Raw genomic sequence first — 16120 nt, forward strand, 5'->3', positions numbered from 1 at the left:
GCACTTCTTCATCCCTATTCATAGTCTATTTTCTTCATTGACCATTGATTTTCGAATGTTATGGCATTAAGTTATTGTTTCCTATTAGACACAAAAAAGAATTGACATACCAAAATTCTGTTGTAAAATCTGTATGGAAATCACAAGGAGATACCGTTGCACAACCAACAAAATGGCTAAAATGTAACAGACAATACCAAGTGCACAGGGAATAATTGTAACTTTCCTATATTAGTTAGGAAAGTGTAAATGAGCACAACACTCTGGAAACTGACACTGTGCTGAAGCTAAATGTATACCTACTCTATAACCCAGAGATTCTACTCCTGGGCATAATCCAAGGGAAATGAGTACTTATGTTCACTATAAGATTTCAGAAACACGTGTACAGCCACTTCATTCATAATCGCCCTTAATTAGAAACAATTCAAATGTCCTTCAACAAGAAAAGAGGTAATTAAACTATGATATATTCACTCAATGGAATACTACACAGCAATAAGAAATAGCATACCATTGCGGTACCTATCCGTAGAATAGATTCACGGACGAATCTCACATACATTAAGTTGAGACAAAGAAGCCAGACAAAAAAGAATGTATAAAATATACCGACATTTATATGAGGTTTGAAAACAGGCAAAGCTGATCTATTGTGATAGAAGTCAGAATAGTGCTCTTCTCTTGGGGGAGGAAGCACAAGGGAGTTTTTCAGGACTCTGGAAATATCATATCTTGATGTGGGTGGTGGTTATATGGGTGATTACCTAAGTAAAAATTCATCAAACTGAGCAATTAAGATTTGATATGTTTATGTTACTTTATGTAAGTTATACCTCCATTAAAATTTTTTTACAAGGGGGATTAAAAAAAAAGGATCCAGACTAAAACAATTCCTGTGAATTATTTGATTAGAGTGTGGTGTTCATAATACCAAGTCAAGGGTTCAAATCTCCATACTGGCCAGCTGCCCAAAAAGTCAAAATAAATAAAAATAAAAAGAGAGAAGGCGGGTCAGCGTGGACTATGGCCGTCACCTCTTTTCCTGATGTTTTCTCGTATCTCATCCGTCCTTGGCCTTTGCACTATAGATTGCAAAACGGGCACCGCCTGCCCCTTCCCTCACCTCCAAGACATGAACTCAGATCAGATGTGGCGAACTGATGCTGAATTTAAGCATACATGGCAGCGGAGGCAGCTGAGGAAAAGAAACTAACAAGGTGCACACTTTATGTGGCTCTCCCAGTTTCAACAACGTAACAATACTTTTATACACCGTTCGACTGGAGAATAGGAACGGTTTTCACATAGTGTTACTGTAAAGCTGCGGACAATTGCATCACTCACCTTTTCTTTATGGAGCTGTTACACATAGGGCAAATCTTCCCTCATGTTGGGCTCAATGACTCTTAAAAGAAAATAAAAATGAATCCCGGATACTTTCCCCTTCAAGTCGAGCGTCTGGTTGTTTGAATACACATTTTGTGTAAAATAAAAATTTTACATAAAGGTACATTTTTAAATAATTAAAAATAAAAAGGAAAAAGTTAAATTTAACAATGTTGTAAAAAGCATCTATTGTTCTGCTATATTTCAAACATCTAATACAGAAAGAGGATAAAATATTAAAATCTAATTGGAAATATTAGATTGCCATTTTTCTACCCTCGATCAGTTTAAATATCATGAAAATTATATTTTCTATGTAAATCTGAAAGAAATTGCCCCCAAATCATTCTGGGCACAATGCCTTTATATCTTTGACAACTGTTCCAGTGTCTTCTATTGTCATCATTTTGTTTACAATGTCCTGCTTCTTTTGAATTAACTTTGGTGTCTTTGTTTCTAGAATTTTGTTTCTTTTTACCTAGTTTCTAAAAATGAGCAGAGATGGTGCTGTGGTTTGAATGTCCCCTGCTGCTCATGGTGGAGCTTGATTCCCAATGTATCAGTGTTAAGAGAGTGGGAAAATCAGATTATAGGACCTTTGAGAGGTGATTGGATCGTGAGGACCATGGATTAACGGACTGATGGCGTAATGGGTTACCAGGGAGTAGACTTGGGGCTTTATAAGAAGAGGAAGAAAACGTGGAAGTGTGCTCTTGCCCAGCCCTTGCTATGTGATGCTCCGTGTTGCCAGAGGACTCTGTAGAGTGTCAACCAAGAAGGCCCTTACCACACGTGCTCCTTGACCCCGGACCTCCCAGCCTCCAAAACGGGGAGAAATAAATTTCACTTTCAGTTTCAGATATTCTGTTATAAGCAACAGAAAACTAACACAGTTTAATAATAAACCGAATATATTTATTATTCTCTGTATTACCTTGAATGGATTATCTTTTCTTGATTGAATTTTCCAGAGGTGTTTTCTTTGTTTGCTGGTTTCTGTCTTGGCCACTCATTCTTCATTTATCAGTTTGATCCTTTTTTCTCCTGGAAGTTTTCAATTCATTCACCTGCTTTCATGGAGCTTGCATTCTAGTTAGGCAAACAACCATTTGATCGTAAATAACTGATAACCTTAGAAACTCTTGCGGGGGAGTTTTAAAGTCCTCAGTGAGTTTTAAGTTTAATTTTAAAATCATATTATTTCGGGGTGTCTTCACTCTTTTTTTTTCTTTTTTGGAAGCTGGGTGGTACAGGGATCGAACCCTGTACCTTGGTATTATCAGGTCTAACCAACTGAGTATTTTTGGCTGTCTTTTAAAAAGTCTTTGTTTAATTTCTAAGGTACTTTCAGAAAACTGTCTTTGTCCTGAGAGGTCCGTCCTAGGGCATTTGCCAATTGCGCCTGCTCACTTGTTTACTTTGGTTTAATTTTATCAAACTGAATTCCTATTTCTGGCATTTTATTTACTATTCTAGTTTTAATTTTGTCATCCGTCAGATTGCTAGGACTCAAGGACCTGCGAAGACGACACTCGAACCAGCTTGAAAGTTCCCTGGGACCCTGCTGTTGGCCGGGCCCGTCCCGATCCCCGTCTCGCGAGATTTGGGAAGCGGAAGTGAATTCCATTGCAGGCGTCTTAACCCGGCCCTGGCGCGAGCTGAGCCGCCAGTCTGGGATTCCTCTCTGTCGATCGTGGGCTGGCTGTGGTCTGGGCGTTGCAGACTGCGCTCCCAGCCCAGGGCCGGCAGGATGCGGGTGGCTGTGGCCGGCTGCTGCCACGGAGAGCTGGACAAGGTCTATGAGACGCTGGCGCTGGCGGAGCGGCGCGGTCCGGGGCCGGTAGACCTACTGCTTTGTTGCGGCGACTTCCAAGCTGTGCGCAACGAGGCCGACCTGCGCTGCATGGCCGTGCCGCCCAAGTACCGCCACATGCAGACCTTCTACAGGTAAGGCTCGGCCCGGGGCTTGGACCCGGCCTTGCAAGGTGTGACCAGCCAGCCTGGGTTCGAATCCTCTTCTGCCACTGACTAGCTGTCTCCGAGTTCCCGTCATTGTTCACCCTGTGTCTCTAGGCCCTGGCGCTCGGGAATTGTCACTTTCCTTTTTTCCACACTTCTGTCTTAACTTTTTCACTAGGGCTCGCAGCCTGAGGGGAAAACCTGGAGGAAGAAGCTGTCAGGTTAAGATATCTACCTTGTACTTGATGGGACCCTGAGAGTAGTTTATTTGATGATGCAGGAATTTTTACTGGACGCCTGCTTTGTACTATTCCGGTTCTAGACACTGAGGTTGTAGTAACGAATTCGACAAAGTTCTTGACCTCAATGAACGCACCACTGGCTTGAGAACCAAGGTGGCAACTCTTCATTCTTAGGGATAAGGATGGATAGTGGGCAATTCTTTTAGAAAGAGCTTTTTAACTTTTTATGTTGAGCTCAGGTTTTTTTTCTTTGGACCTAGTTTTGCTTTTCTGCTGTCTAGTAGTGGTAACTGACAACTTTATCCTTTCTAGGTATTACTCTGGAGAGAAAAAGGCCCCAGTTCTCACAGTCTTCATTGGGGGAAACCATGAAGCTTCAAATCATTTGCAAGAGTTACCCTATGGCGGCTGGGTGGCACCAAACATTTATTATTTAGGTATGCATTTGTGGGCAATTTTTTGGTTTGATGGGATGGAAGAGCCTGTCAGAATTTGTATTTAGTTGGGCAGCATCTTAATATGTATGGTGTTTGGGGAATATCATTAACTTAAATAGTTAATAATGAAAATTTAATTAAAGTAATTATTAAATGGTGAATCTTGAAAATATTTCCCTGTTTCATCTACTGTTTTAAGCAATAGTTAATATAACTACAAAGATCTTGCACACTATTTGTAGTCTCTTTATTTTGTCTTATTCATTTTACTGAATTTTTTTAAAAAGAAACTTTTCATAATGGAAATTGTTAAACATACACAAAAGTGGGGAATAGTATAATGAATCTCTGTATTTGTTAACCAGTGTCAACAACTGCTGTTATCATCCTGCCATTTTTGGTTCTTTTTTTTTTTTTTTTTGGTGGCTGGTGGGTAAGGACATCCCATCCGAACCCTTGACCTTGGTCTTATCAGCACTGCCATTCTTGTTTTAACCCACATCTCCCTAAACTTTTTTGTGGGAGGAGATGACCAGAGTATTTTAAAGCAAATCCCAGCCATTAGATTATTTCACCTGTAAATACTTCAGTACATATTTTTAAGTGGTAAGGATTTTTAAAAATACTACAATACCATTACTATACCTAAAGTAATAGTAATTCCTTATTATCTATTGCCTTATGCTCATATTTCCCTGCTTATTGAAAAGATGTATGCTTTCCAGTTGGTTGGTTCAAATAGGATCCAAGAGAGGTACACATATTTCATTTGGTTGTCATGACTCTGAAGTCTCTTAGACTATAATGGTTCCTCCTCTCTCTCTCTTTTTCCTGCCACTTATTTGTTGAAGAAAATGGGAAATTTGTTCTCTAGAATTTTTCCTGCATTCTGGATTTAGCTGATTGGATTACTTGTGCTGTTGTTTAAAATGTTCCTTTTATCATCTGCATTTCCTGAAATCTGCATTTAGATTTATAGACCTGATTAGATTCCATTTCAGTTTTAGTCCCTTTAAACTATATAGTCCTTTCATCTCTTTATTTAAGTGTATATTTTTTTCTAGAACTGTTTACAGGTTTTTCCACTGATGAAAAATAACTTCAGAAATTTAGTTTATCGATTTCATTACTGAATGATCATTTTTTGAGAACTGCAATACTGTGAAAAGGTGAAACTGTCAGAAGGTGACCAATCATAAATGACATATTCTTTATACCTTATTCCTGTTGACTTTCAGATTTATAACATGTAAATCCATCATAGGACATTTTCCTCTATCTCCCCTCCTCCTAGCACCTCACCTCCATATTCAGTTGGGTACCAAATTATGTCTGTTTTTCTTTCAATATCCTATCTCATTTGCCCCTTCCAAAATCTACTTAGTCTCTTGGCTGATCTGCTTCCAGGCCTCCTCTGTCTGCTTCCTTTTTGGGCAGCTGGCCAGTATGGGGATCTGAACCCTTGACCTTGGTGTTACTTTAGACTACTTTATACTGTATATTGTTGGCATATTACTATGTAAAAAGAGTAACCTCATCATGATTCTTAATTTTCAGATAATTTTAGGACTTCATGGAATTCCAGGACAATAAATGGTTTATTCAGTTAGTAAAGAGATTGCTTTTACCTATAATAATTTTATTTAACTGTGATTTTCAGGTTTGGCTGGTGTGGTGAAGTACCGAGGTGTAAGGATTGGTGGGATCTCTGGCATCTTTAAATCCCATGACTATAGAAAAGGTATTATTTTGAGAATTATTTTTAAACTTTTGAACTTGCATGCCCCAGAATGACTTAAGCGTAATATATAGTGTGACTTTTTCATTGGATTTCTTCTGTGAACTATTTTTTTCTTAATTTTTTATTGTAAAATATTTTATACATTTATACGTATAAGAACATTTTATATGTATAAAATATGGAGCACAATATAACATATGTCTTTGTATCCACCATCTAGTTTTGTCATCTTAGTAGTTTGTCATTTCTGATTTTGATTTTTAAGAAATAAAACAATACAGATACAATTGATGTTCATTGTTTACCTGTCCTCAGTCCCATTCCCCTTCTTTCGTCCCTCCATCTCCTCGCCAGGGAGTTGCTGTTCTGAATTTGGAGTTTATCATTCACTTGATTATTTTATATTATTGCAACATATGTTAGAGCTTTAAACAATGTATTATATAAGCATGCTTCAAACTTCATATAAATGTATCATATTGTTTGTATCTTTCTGCAGCTTGCTTAACATGTTTCTGAAATCCATGTTAATATATTAATCTGTTCATTTGTGAATAATATTCCATTGTATAGGTATACTACAATGTAACTTACTCCACTGTATCTGAATGAATTATATCTTGATTTTAAAGTTAAAGGAATAGCTTGGATTCACATTGATTTCACAAATTTCATGAATTAAATTGGCAGCTAAAACTTACGTCTTCAATGTAACTGTTAAATCACAAGTCTGTTCCCCATTGCTTTGCTCCACATGATTCCAAACTATTGGTGTGAATGTGCAAAAATAGTCTGTCTCCTATGTAGCAAGTGTAGGCGTGAAGTGGAACCACTCTTGAAAAGACCATTGGTAATATATATCTGTGGAAATTACAGAAGTACTCTGACATAGCAATTTTACTTCCAGGAATTTATCTATAAGATATATTCCACAAGTGCAAAATGAAGTATGTACAGTAGTCCCCCCTTATCTGCAGTTTCAGTTGTGGTCGACCATGGTCTAAAAATATTAAGATATTTTTAGAAAGAGAGACCACATTTATATAACCTTTTTTTACAGTATATTGTTATAATTATTCTATTTTATTATTAATTATTGTTACTCTTACTGTGCCTAATTTATAAACTAAATTTTATCATAGGCATGTATGCATAAGGAAGAACGTAGTTTATACAGGGTTCTCAGTACTATCCACATTTTTAGGCATCCACTGGTGGTCTTGGAATGTATCCCCAGCGGATAAGGGGGGACTACTGTAAAGTTATTTATTTCAACTTTGCTTGTAATAGCAAAAGCTAGGAACCAGTTAAGTATATCATGATATAACTATACAATGTAATGCTATGAAGCTATTTTAAATTAAAGCAGCGGTAGCAGCTGTATTTATAACCAATGTGGAAAGATATCCAAGATAAATGAAAAAAACAAGGCACAGAGCATAAAGTATAAAGCCATTGTGTAGTAAATATATCATCACCATTGTGGTAATGATATAAAATAATCAAATGAATGATAAACACCAAATTGGGAATAGCAACTGCCTGGTGAGGAGAGGGAGGGTAGGAAAGAAAGGAAATGGGGTTGAGGACAGGGAAGCAATGAACTGTATTACACAATGAATACACATACATATGTGTCCAATAGCCAAAGTATGGAAACAATTTAAGAGTACATTGATGAATACAGTTAAGAGTACATTGATGGATGAATGGATAAAGAACACACACACGCACACACACACACAAATGGAATATTATTCAGTCTTAAAAAAAGATCTTGTCATTTGCAATAACATGGATGGACATAACAGACACTACGCTAAGTGAAATAGGCCAGACACAGAAAAATACTGCACAATCTCACTTATGTCTGGAATCTAAAAAACAAAATCAAAACAAAACAACCCCCCCCCCCCCCAAACTCAAATACATAGAAACAGAGTGTAGAATAGTGGTTTCCAGGTGGGGGTGGAGTGGGGAGGGATGTGGGCAGATGGAGGTCAAAGGGTACAAAGCTACAGTAATGCGGGATGAATAAGTTGAGAGATATAATGTATGGCATGAGGACTATAGTTAATGATGTTGTACTATATACTGGAAATTTGCTGAGAGTAGATTTTAGGTACTGTTATTACATGCACAAAAAAAGTTAACTGTGAGATGATGGATATATGAATTTGCTTGACTGTAGTAATCATTTTACTATATACACAAATATCAAAACATCATGTTGTATACCTTAAATATATATAATAAGAAAAAGTTATCTAGGGAAATTTAAAAAAGAAAAGGTAGTGGGGGCTGAAGTCTCTTGGGAAGGCTCCACTTGGGGAAGATTTGCTTCCAAGCTTCTGCACATGGTTGTTGGCAGGCCTCAGTTCCTCACTAGCTGTTGGTGGGACACCAGTTCCTTATGCTCCCAATATCAGTAATACAAAATAATAAATTATTGATGTTTTAGGGAAAAAAGAAAAAGATGTATGTGTATTTTATGCATAGATGATATCCCTGGAATAAGATACAAAAACCTGATTAACATTGGTTGCCTCTAGGGGGACAGGAATAAGAAGGAGCTTCCCACCCCACCGCCCAAGGCAGCTTTGTTGAGGTAAAGCTTATATACCATTGCAAGTATATAATTCAGTGATTTTAGTAAATTTAGAGAGTTTACCACCATCCATATTTAGACCATTTCTATCACCCCATAAAGTTCTGTGCCTATTTTCAGTTAATCCCTGCTCCTACCCCAGCCCTAGGCAACCACTGATCTACTGTTACTGTCTAGGAGAGACACTGTATTCTGTACCTTTAGGACAGTATCTTTTACATTTTAAACTATGTGAATACATAATATACTTTGAAATTAAGTACAATTTAGGTTTTAAAATCATAAGCCCTCACTTATTTATATGTATAGTTGTGTACTAAAAAATACCAGCATATTAAGAGCAGTGTTTTTTATAAATTTTTAAGAGCCAAAAATCATTGATGACAAGCATCAGTTTTGGAGAAGTACTTATTTCAGTTTCGTTTTGGGTTTTATACCATGAATAACTCTATTGAGAAAAAAGTAACCAGATTTTAAAGAAATGAAAAAAAAAAAAAAAAAGATCTGGGGAGGCTTTTCTAGCCTGTGACACTCATCCTTTGACCCTGAACAGCTCTCGGAAAACTGACAGAGCGAGGCAGTTAAAGTCCTCCTGAAGACAGGGAGCTTGTTCATATTCAAGGTGATAGGCTCAAATTCCAACTCTTTCAGCTTCTTAGGCCCAACAGTCCTAGGCTGGGGCATCTACAGTCCTCAGGGGTCCCCTGGGTGAAGCCCTCACTTGAGGCAGATTGTAAATGCTCCTGCAGGTGAAGGGCACTGAGGCCAACTGCTCCTTAAAGCTCAACTGCAAGAAGCTGGAGGGTAGAGGGAGCCATGGCTTTGGCGCCCTGTGTATTTGTATCTGCGGTATTTAAGGGAATTGAATATAACTTATTTCTCTTCTTCAATTTAAGGTCATTTTGAGTGCCCCCCTTATAATTCATCTACAATAAGGAGTATATATCATGTGAGAAATATTGAAGTCTATAAATTAAAACAGGTATGTAAAAAGTACATTACAGCAGACTTGAAAAAATTTCAAAGCAATTCTGTACTGAAATGTATTTTGATCATATTTGTATGTTACTTCCAAGAAGAGCAATTTAGTATTTCTAAAATTTGGATCTTGAGTTGCTTTTAGGAGGTTCACAGATGAACATAGTTTTATGTTAATGGTTATGAATTTATTTTAGTGAGTAATAAATAAAACATTTACTTCATGATTTCAAATGTTATTAGGGTAAGGGTAAAGAATAAACAGTAATGAGACACATAACATTTTGGTTAACAATGGACTGCATATGTGATGGTGGTCCCGTAAGAGTATAATGGAGCTGAAAAATTCTGGTTGCCTAGTGATGTCATAGGGGTCGTAGTGCAACATGTTACTTACATAGGAGTAATAGGCTATACCATATAGCCTAGGTATGTAGTAGGCTATACCATCTAGGTTAGAGTAAGTACACTCTATGATGTTTGCACAATGATGAAATGGCCTAACAAAGCATTTCTCAGAACGTTTCCCCATCATTAAGTGATGCATGACTGTATATTGAAGTAGTGATTTTTTTAATGAAAACATTTTATTTTAAATAACGGTAATTAAATAATGGCATTAAATAGAAAATAAGTAATAGTAAAGGATGATAGAGGATATGGGAAACCTGTGAAGGTGGTATAGAAACACTGGCTTAATTGGAGAGTAGGTGAAACTAGGTTTTTGATTGAGAAAAACTACATGGCTGACACTGGGCTGAACAGTTTTCACATATGGTATGTATTTCATATAACTTCCGCTCAAATCCTGTGAGGTAAGGTAGGTCTTACTCTAATTTCATTTCTGTAAGGATGAGAAGGCAAGGCTCAGACAAGCAACTAACCTGCCCAGGACCCCCCATGTATTTGAGTGGTGAGCCTTCCTGACTGCGCTCATGCCCTGCCCGCCATCCCCAGAGCCTCTACAGGAGCATGGGAATGCTCGCAGGCACTTCTTTTATGCCCTGCTCATACTCCCTGGCATGGTTTTTCCCTTTTGCCTATCTAACTAAATCCTTTCATTCCTTTAAGAACCCTCTTGGATACCACTTCCCAACCATGACTCGTCTAGTTTAGAGTGATCATCCTTCTCTGATTTTCACTGAGCCTACTGTCCATAGCAGTTAGTCAGTGATTAGTCATATCTATCTTATATTTTGTACTGTCTTGAATTGTTATTTAAGTTAATTTAGTTTTCCAAGTAATTATTTCAGATTATTTTAAGGAGTTGGGGTAAGTAAAGTACAGAGTATATTTTGCATCCTCCCCATGAAGTGACTAGCCATCCTAATTTATTTATGTAGTAAACAGAGTTTTTTAGTGTACACTATGTGAGCCCATTAGAAAAAAAAATTTTTTTTCAGATAAATCTTTGGGTTTACTGTATCAATTATTAGAGGTTTCATGAAATTTAGTGTCTGTGGATCTTCAGAATAGTAATTTCTTTACCAAAGGGGCGAAATACTATGGTTATTACATATTTTAAAAACCTAGTGCTAAAGGAGTTAGCTGATTGGCAATCTAATTAAAGTCTGTCTCTGTTGCCCTGCCTTATCACAGAAAATAAGGATGATTTATGAGGCAGAGAGAAAGCTGCTTCTCTTTCTAGATGAACGAATAGCCTAATATTTTTATGACTTTCTTAAATAACGTGTCTTTAGAATGAATTACACAGAAATCTAGAGATCCAAGTAGACGAATGGTTGTGTGGTGGAGGGAAGGGAGAGGATTGTTTTTGGTTAATATATTTTTAAGAGTTCTTTTTTCTTTTTCTGTTTTTAAAGCTGAAGCAACCTATAGATATATTCTTATCTCATGATTGGCCAAGAAGTATATATCATTATGGAAATAAGAAGCAACTTCTTAAGAATAAATCTTTTTTCCGGCAAGAAGTGGAAAATAACACATTAGGAAGTCCTGCTGCCTCAGAGCTTTTAGAGCACCTACAACCTACTTACTGGTTTTCTGCACACCTTCATGTGAAGTTTGCAGCCTTTATGCAGCATCAGGTAGAAAACAAAATATTTATTCTTTCATTTAACAAACTTTTATAGAACATTTATGGACAAGGCACTGTTGGCACAGTTGTAAAGTTAGAGAAAGAAATAAAAGATAACTTACCTTTTGTGAGTAACCCAATATTCAGTGGGGGGGGGGGGAAAGAAGAAAGTAATTACAAAATAGTAAAATAAGTTTGATAGAAAAGTGGGAAGATGCTGTGGGAGCACCTAAACCAGACTATGGTGGGGTGGGGATGTTGCCAGAGATGAAGAGAGAGAAGATTTTCCAAAGGAAAATCTCGATGGCTGAGTCTTGAAGTGGCAGGAAGAAATAGACTGTTAGGGTATTTTAGTTAAATGGACCAATGTGCACCAGGGCTAGAAGCCCGAGAGCCTGGCGCACCTGGGAAACTGTACCTATTCCCATGGCTAAGGCAAAGGGACCAATGAAGCTAGAACCAAGTCATAACTGCCTTCTGGGTCATGCTCTGGAGTTTGGGTTTTAACCAGAAGGTGATGTGGAAAGTTGGAGAGTGATTAAATCAGATTTTCATTTTAGAAAGATTAGTTTGATAGTAGTTTTGAACATGGATTGGAGTAATGTAGAATGGGAGGCAGAGGAGGCTTTAAGCAAAAGAGGAAGTTCTAACCTAAAGCAAACCGAGAATGCAGAGAACAAAGCAGGTTCTAGTGAGACTTTGGAAACACAGTCATCAGGATTTGGTGACTGAGTGAGGAAGGTCTAGAATGACTCCTAGAGATTTCTTTGGGTAACTTCATGGATGACAGTGCTTAATGGGTATATGCATATAATTAGGCTTTGATGGAAATATGCAATTCTTCATTTTACCTTCAACTCTGGCTGAACTCTGATTTTCCCATAAAGTATTCCGGAGGGAAACCATTTAAAAAATGCTGGTTAGGGCTGGCTGGTTAGCTCACTTGGTTGAGGGTAGTGCTGATGACACCAAGGTCAAGGGTCCACATCCCCATACTGGCCAGCCACCAAAAAAGAAAAGAATTTCTGAGAGTCTTTGATGTACTAATGGGCATCGCCTTTCTCAAGGGTGGAATGTGATGTGTAGGGCTTTTCAGACCTACTTGACCAAACACTTTTCTGTGTTGGAGGTACACTTTAACAGTGTTCCTCTTACATAGCTTGGAAGGTTTTGTCTGAAAATGTTCCTATAGGTCTTTTTGTTGTGGGCCTATTCTTCTCACTTTCTGGTTTCACTGGGAGAAGCGGGGAGAGGTTACTCCTTTCATTTTCCTTTGGGCCACTGCCACTCAGTGACTGTACTCATTTTAAGTCCAAGTCATCTGTTTATGTCAGTCACCTTTTCCACATCTATGTTACTCTCTTCTTCCTCTTAAGGCTTATGGCACTCTTGGATTTTTATTGAACCATCTGTTCCACTACTTTTTCTCCACTTCATCTGTTGTCAACCTCAGAGGCTTGTATCTCTGCGTTAATATGTTTGATCCCTTTTTACTGACTCCTCAACCTCTTCTGACTTTGCCAGTATTCTAGTAGATCACCTCCTCAGAACTGCTTTGCTGCTGCCAAGGTCTGCCTACAATCTGTGTGCTTTCCACCTTAGTACCACCAGAACTGAATTGGTCCCAGCAGGACATACAATAGCTTGCTTCCTAGTCTTTTTTCCTCCATGTCTGACTGTTTTCAGTGAGTCACTTCTTTTACTGCTTCTGATATGACCTTCATGTTTGTGATTTTCCTTGCTAATATTTCTTTCTGCCAATTTGCTTTAGGAAAAAATAGCTTTATTATAGTATAATTTACATACTATAAAATTAACATGTTTTAAGTGTACAATTCAGTGATTTTTAGTGAATTTTCGGAGTTGTACAAATATCACATAATCCAGTTTTAGAACATGTCCATCATTCCAAAAGATCCTTTGTGCTTATTTGCAGTCAACCCTTATTTTCACACTCATCTCCAGGTAACCACTGATTTGCTTTATGTCACTATTTGCCTCTTGAGAACATTTCACATAAATGGGATCGTGAAATATAGTCTTTGGCATCTGGTTTCTTTCATTTGCTTGTTTTTGAGATTCACTTATGGTGTGGCATGTATCGGTATTTTATTTCTTTTTATTGCTGAGTAGTGTTTCATTCTATGGATATATCACGTCTACTTTTGGTGTTGTATCTAAGAAATCTTTTCTTAACCCATGGTTACTAAGATTTTCTCCTATGGTTTTTTTCTAAAAATTGTGTCATTTTAGTTTTGCCAATTTACGTTGAAGTTCTTCTGTTATCTTTAATCTTTGTGTTATACACTTTGATTTATGTGTGTTATATGCTTTAACATCATCCTCACCATCATTAGTTTTTGCTTTGAATTTTGTAAGGAAATTGAAGACTGGAGAGGTTAAGTGCCTTTCCTATTGTTGCACAAATGGGTATAAAACTAACTTGTTTTGGGAAAATTATAGTTGTTCCTTTGGCACACAATTTAGGGGTATGTGTAATAAAGGTTATTTTTTATCCTATTCAATGTATGAATTACCTGTGATATTTTAACATTATTTCTTAAATCATGACTCATATCATCTAGGCCAAGGATAAAGGACAGACAGCCAAAGCAACCAAATTTTTAGCCTTGGACAAATGCTTACCACATAGAGACTTTCTTCAGGTAAATTATTGAAATAACTTTGTGGTACAGTTTTACTCTCCCAATGATTAAAAAAGTGTTATTAATTTTCCTTTCAGAATTTATTTGTGCTCTTAGTAAATTATGTATCCTGAGAATTCTTTGGAAATATTTCAGTTACATTAATGTTTTAAAATTAAATTGATTGATTTAAAATTAAATAATTTAAATTTCCTTTTAATTTTGTTAAGTTATATTAAAATTTTCAGAGAATTAAAAATATGTATTTCTTAAAATTATTGATTTCTTCCTGTAGGTATTAGAAATAGGGCATGACCCCAGTGCTCCTGATTACTTAGAGTATGATATTGAATGGCTCACTATTCTCAGGACTACTAATGATCTTGTTAATGTGACTGGGCGCCTATGGAATATGCCCGAAAATAATGGCCTGCATACAAGGTAAGTCTGACCTTATTTAGGACTTGCCTTTTCATTGCATGCACAATTTTTTTTTTAAATTTATTTTTTGCATGTACAATTTTTGTTTCCCTCACGTTTGTTTTTAATCAAGGGAATTGTTGAATGAGTGTCGGAACAATTCAAGGTTTCCTGACTGGTATAGTCTAGAAAACTGCAGGTTTTCCATCTATGGGAGATAAGAAAATGAACTGTTGAACATCAACCCAAATAAGCTTATAAGTGAATAAGTGTGCATAAAACTATAGTATAGTGCAGATTTGGTTCACGCATTAAAATAATGTATACTTGTTTTGGGGTGTGAGTTAAAGACGACTTTTTTAAGAAGTGTTTTTATTTCTGAATGGTCCTTTGCTAAATTAAATATAATTTTACTAAATGGAATTTTGATAGATGGTAGTTTATTTTTTCTCCTTGCATCTGAAGTCCATAGTTAGATTCAATCATTTATTGTTTGAGACTGACAACATGTAATAAGCTATTGTTTTGGACTTTTATAGGTGGGATTATAGTGCAACAGAAGAAGCTATGAAGGAAGTATTGGAAAAATTGAATCATGACCTCAAAGTTCCATGTAACTTTAGTATAACGGCTGCTTGTTATGACCCTAGCAAGCCACAGACACAAATGCAGCTGGTTCATAGGATCAGTCCTCAGACTACTGAATTTTGTGCTCAACTTGGCATCACAGACATCAATGTCAGGCTTCAGAAGAGCAAAGAAGAACAGCATTTGTGTGGTGAATATGAAGAGCAGGATGATGTGGAGAATAATGATTCTGGAGAAGACTGGAGTGAATATAACACAGACACATCTGCCCTGTCCTCTATTAATCCAGATGAAATAATGTTAGATGAAGAAGAGGAAGAGGAAGATAGTATTGTAAGTGCACATAGTGACATGAATATACCATCTGTAGAACCTTCTTCTGATCAAGCTTCTGACTTTTCTGCAAGCTTCTCTGATGTCAGGATCTTGCCAGGTTCCATGATTGTATCATCTGATAATACACTGGATTCCTCAGTTGGTAGAGAGGGGAAATATGATGAGGCTGTGGAGTCAGGGGATGGAATAGACTTAACCAAGGTGCCATTGAAGAGGCTGAGTGATGACCATGAACCTGAACAAAGAAAGAAAATTAAGAGGAGGAATCAAGCTATCTATGCTGCAGTAGATGATGATGACGATGTCGCTTAAGAGAATTTACTTGTCTTAGTATTACATGTAGATATGTAATTTTTTGAGATGACATTTTTAGAGTCGGATTTTTGACTAAAGATTTTTAGTAATGAAATTCCATAAAAGAATTTTAGTTAGGTATCAACTTTAGGCTTTTGTATGTTTCAGACACAAACATATTAAAATTTTCTATATTTACTTGATTTAGTACCTTTTTTTGAAGACATATTTTTAACTTTCATTTTTTCAGCAAGCAATTATTGAACAGCTACTTTATGCTAAGCACTCTTCTATAAGATGGAACTGTACAGTTGAGTAAGACAGGGATTTTTGCCTAGAAGGAGTTACTATCACTGTAAAAGTTATGGTGTATAAAATATGACTTTTTTTTTACAAAGTGAAGTGATTATTGTATATATAATTATGTATTCTTTCTTCTCATTTG

General features: G+C 36.8%; 1 protein-coding gene across 2 annotated transcripts; it reads left to right on the top strand.

Annotated features, from left to right (window-relative positions):
- The first annotated feature begins 3064 nt into the window (after positions 1–3064).
- DBR1 (debranching RNA lariats 1) lies at positions 3065–15839 on the top strand. Of its 2 annotated transcripts, XM_063114943.1 has the most exons (8): positions 3065–3336; positions 3903–4027; positions 5688–5768; positions 9273–9358; positions 11178–11402; positions 13978–14058; positions 14333–14478; positions 14997–15839. In XM_063114943.1, the coding sequence occupies exons 1-8, from the start codon at positions 3140–3142 to the stop codon at positions 15691–15693; spliced, it is 1638 nt and encodes a 545-aa protein (XP_062971013.1). In that variant the 5' UTR covers positions 3065–3139; the 3' UTR covers positions 15694–15839. The 2 variants fall into 2 exon arrangements, with proteins under 2 accessions (XP_062971013.1, XP_062971014.1); XM_063114944.1 differs by lacking the exon at positions 13978–14058.
- The last annotated feature ends 281 nt before the right edge of the window (positions 15840–16120 follow it).

The sequence above is a fragment of the Cynocephalus volans genome, chromosome 11 (genome assembly GCF_027409185.1).
Source record: "Cynocephalus volans isolate mCynVol1 chromosome 11, mCynVol1.pri, whole genome shotgun sequence".
In the NCBI taxonomy this organism is placed as follows: domain Eukaryota; kingdom Metazoa; phylum Chordata; class Mammalia; order Dermoptera; family Cynocephalidae; genus Cynocephalus; species Cynocephalus volans.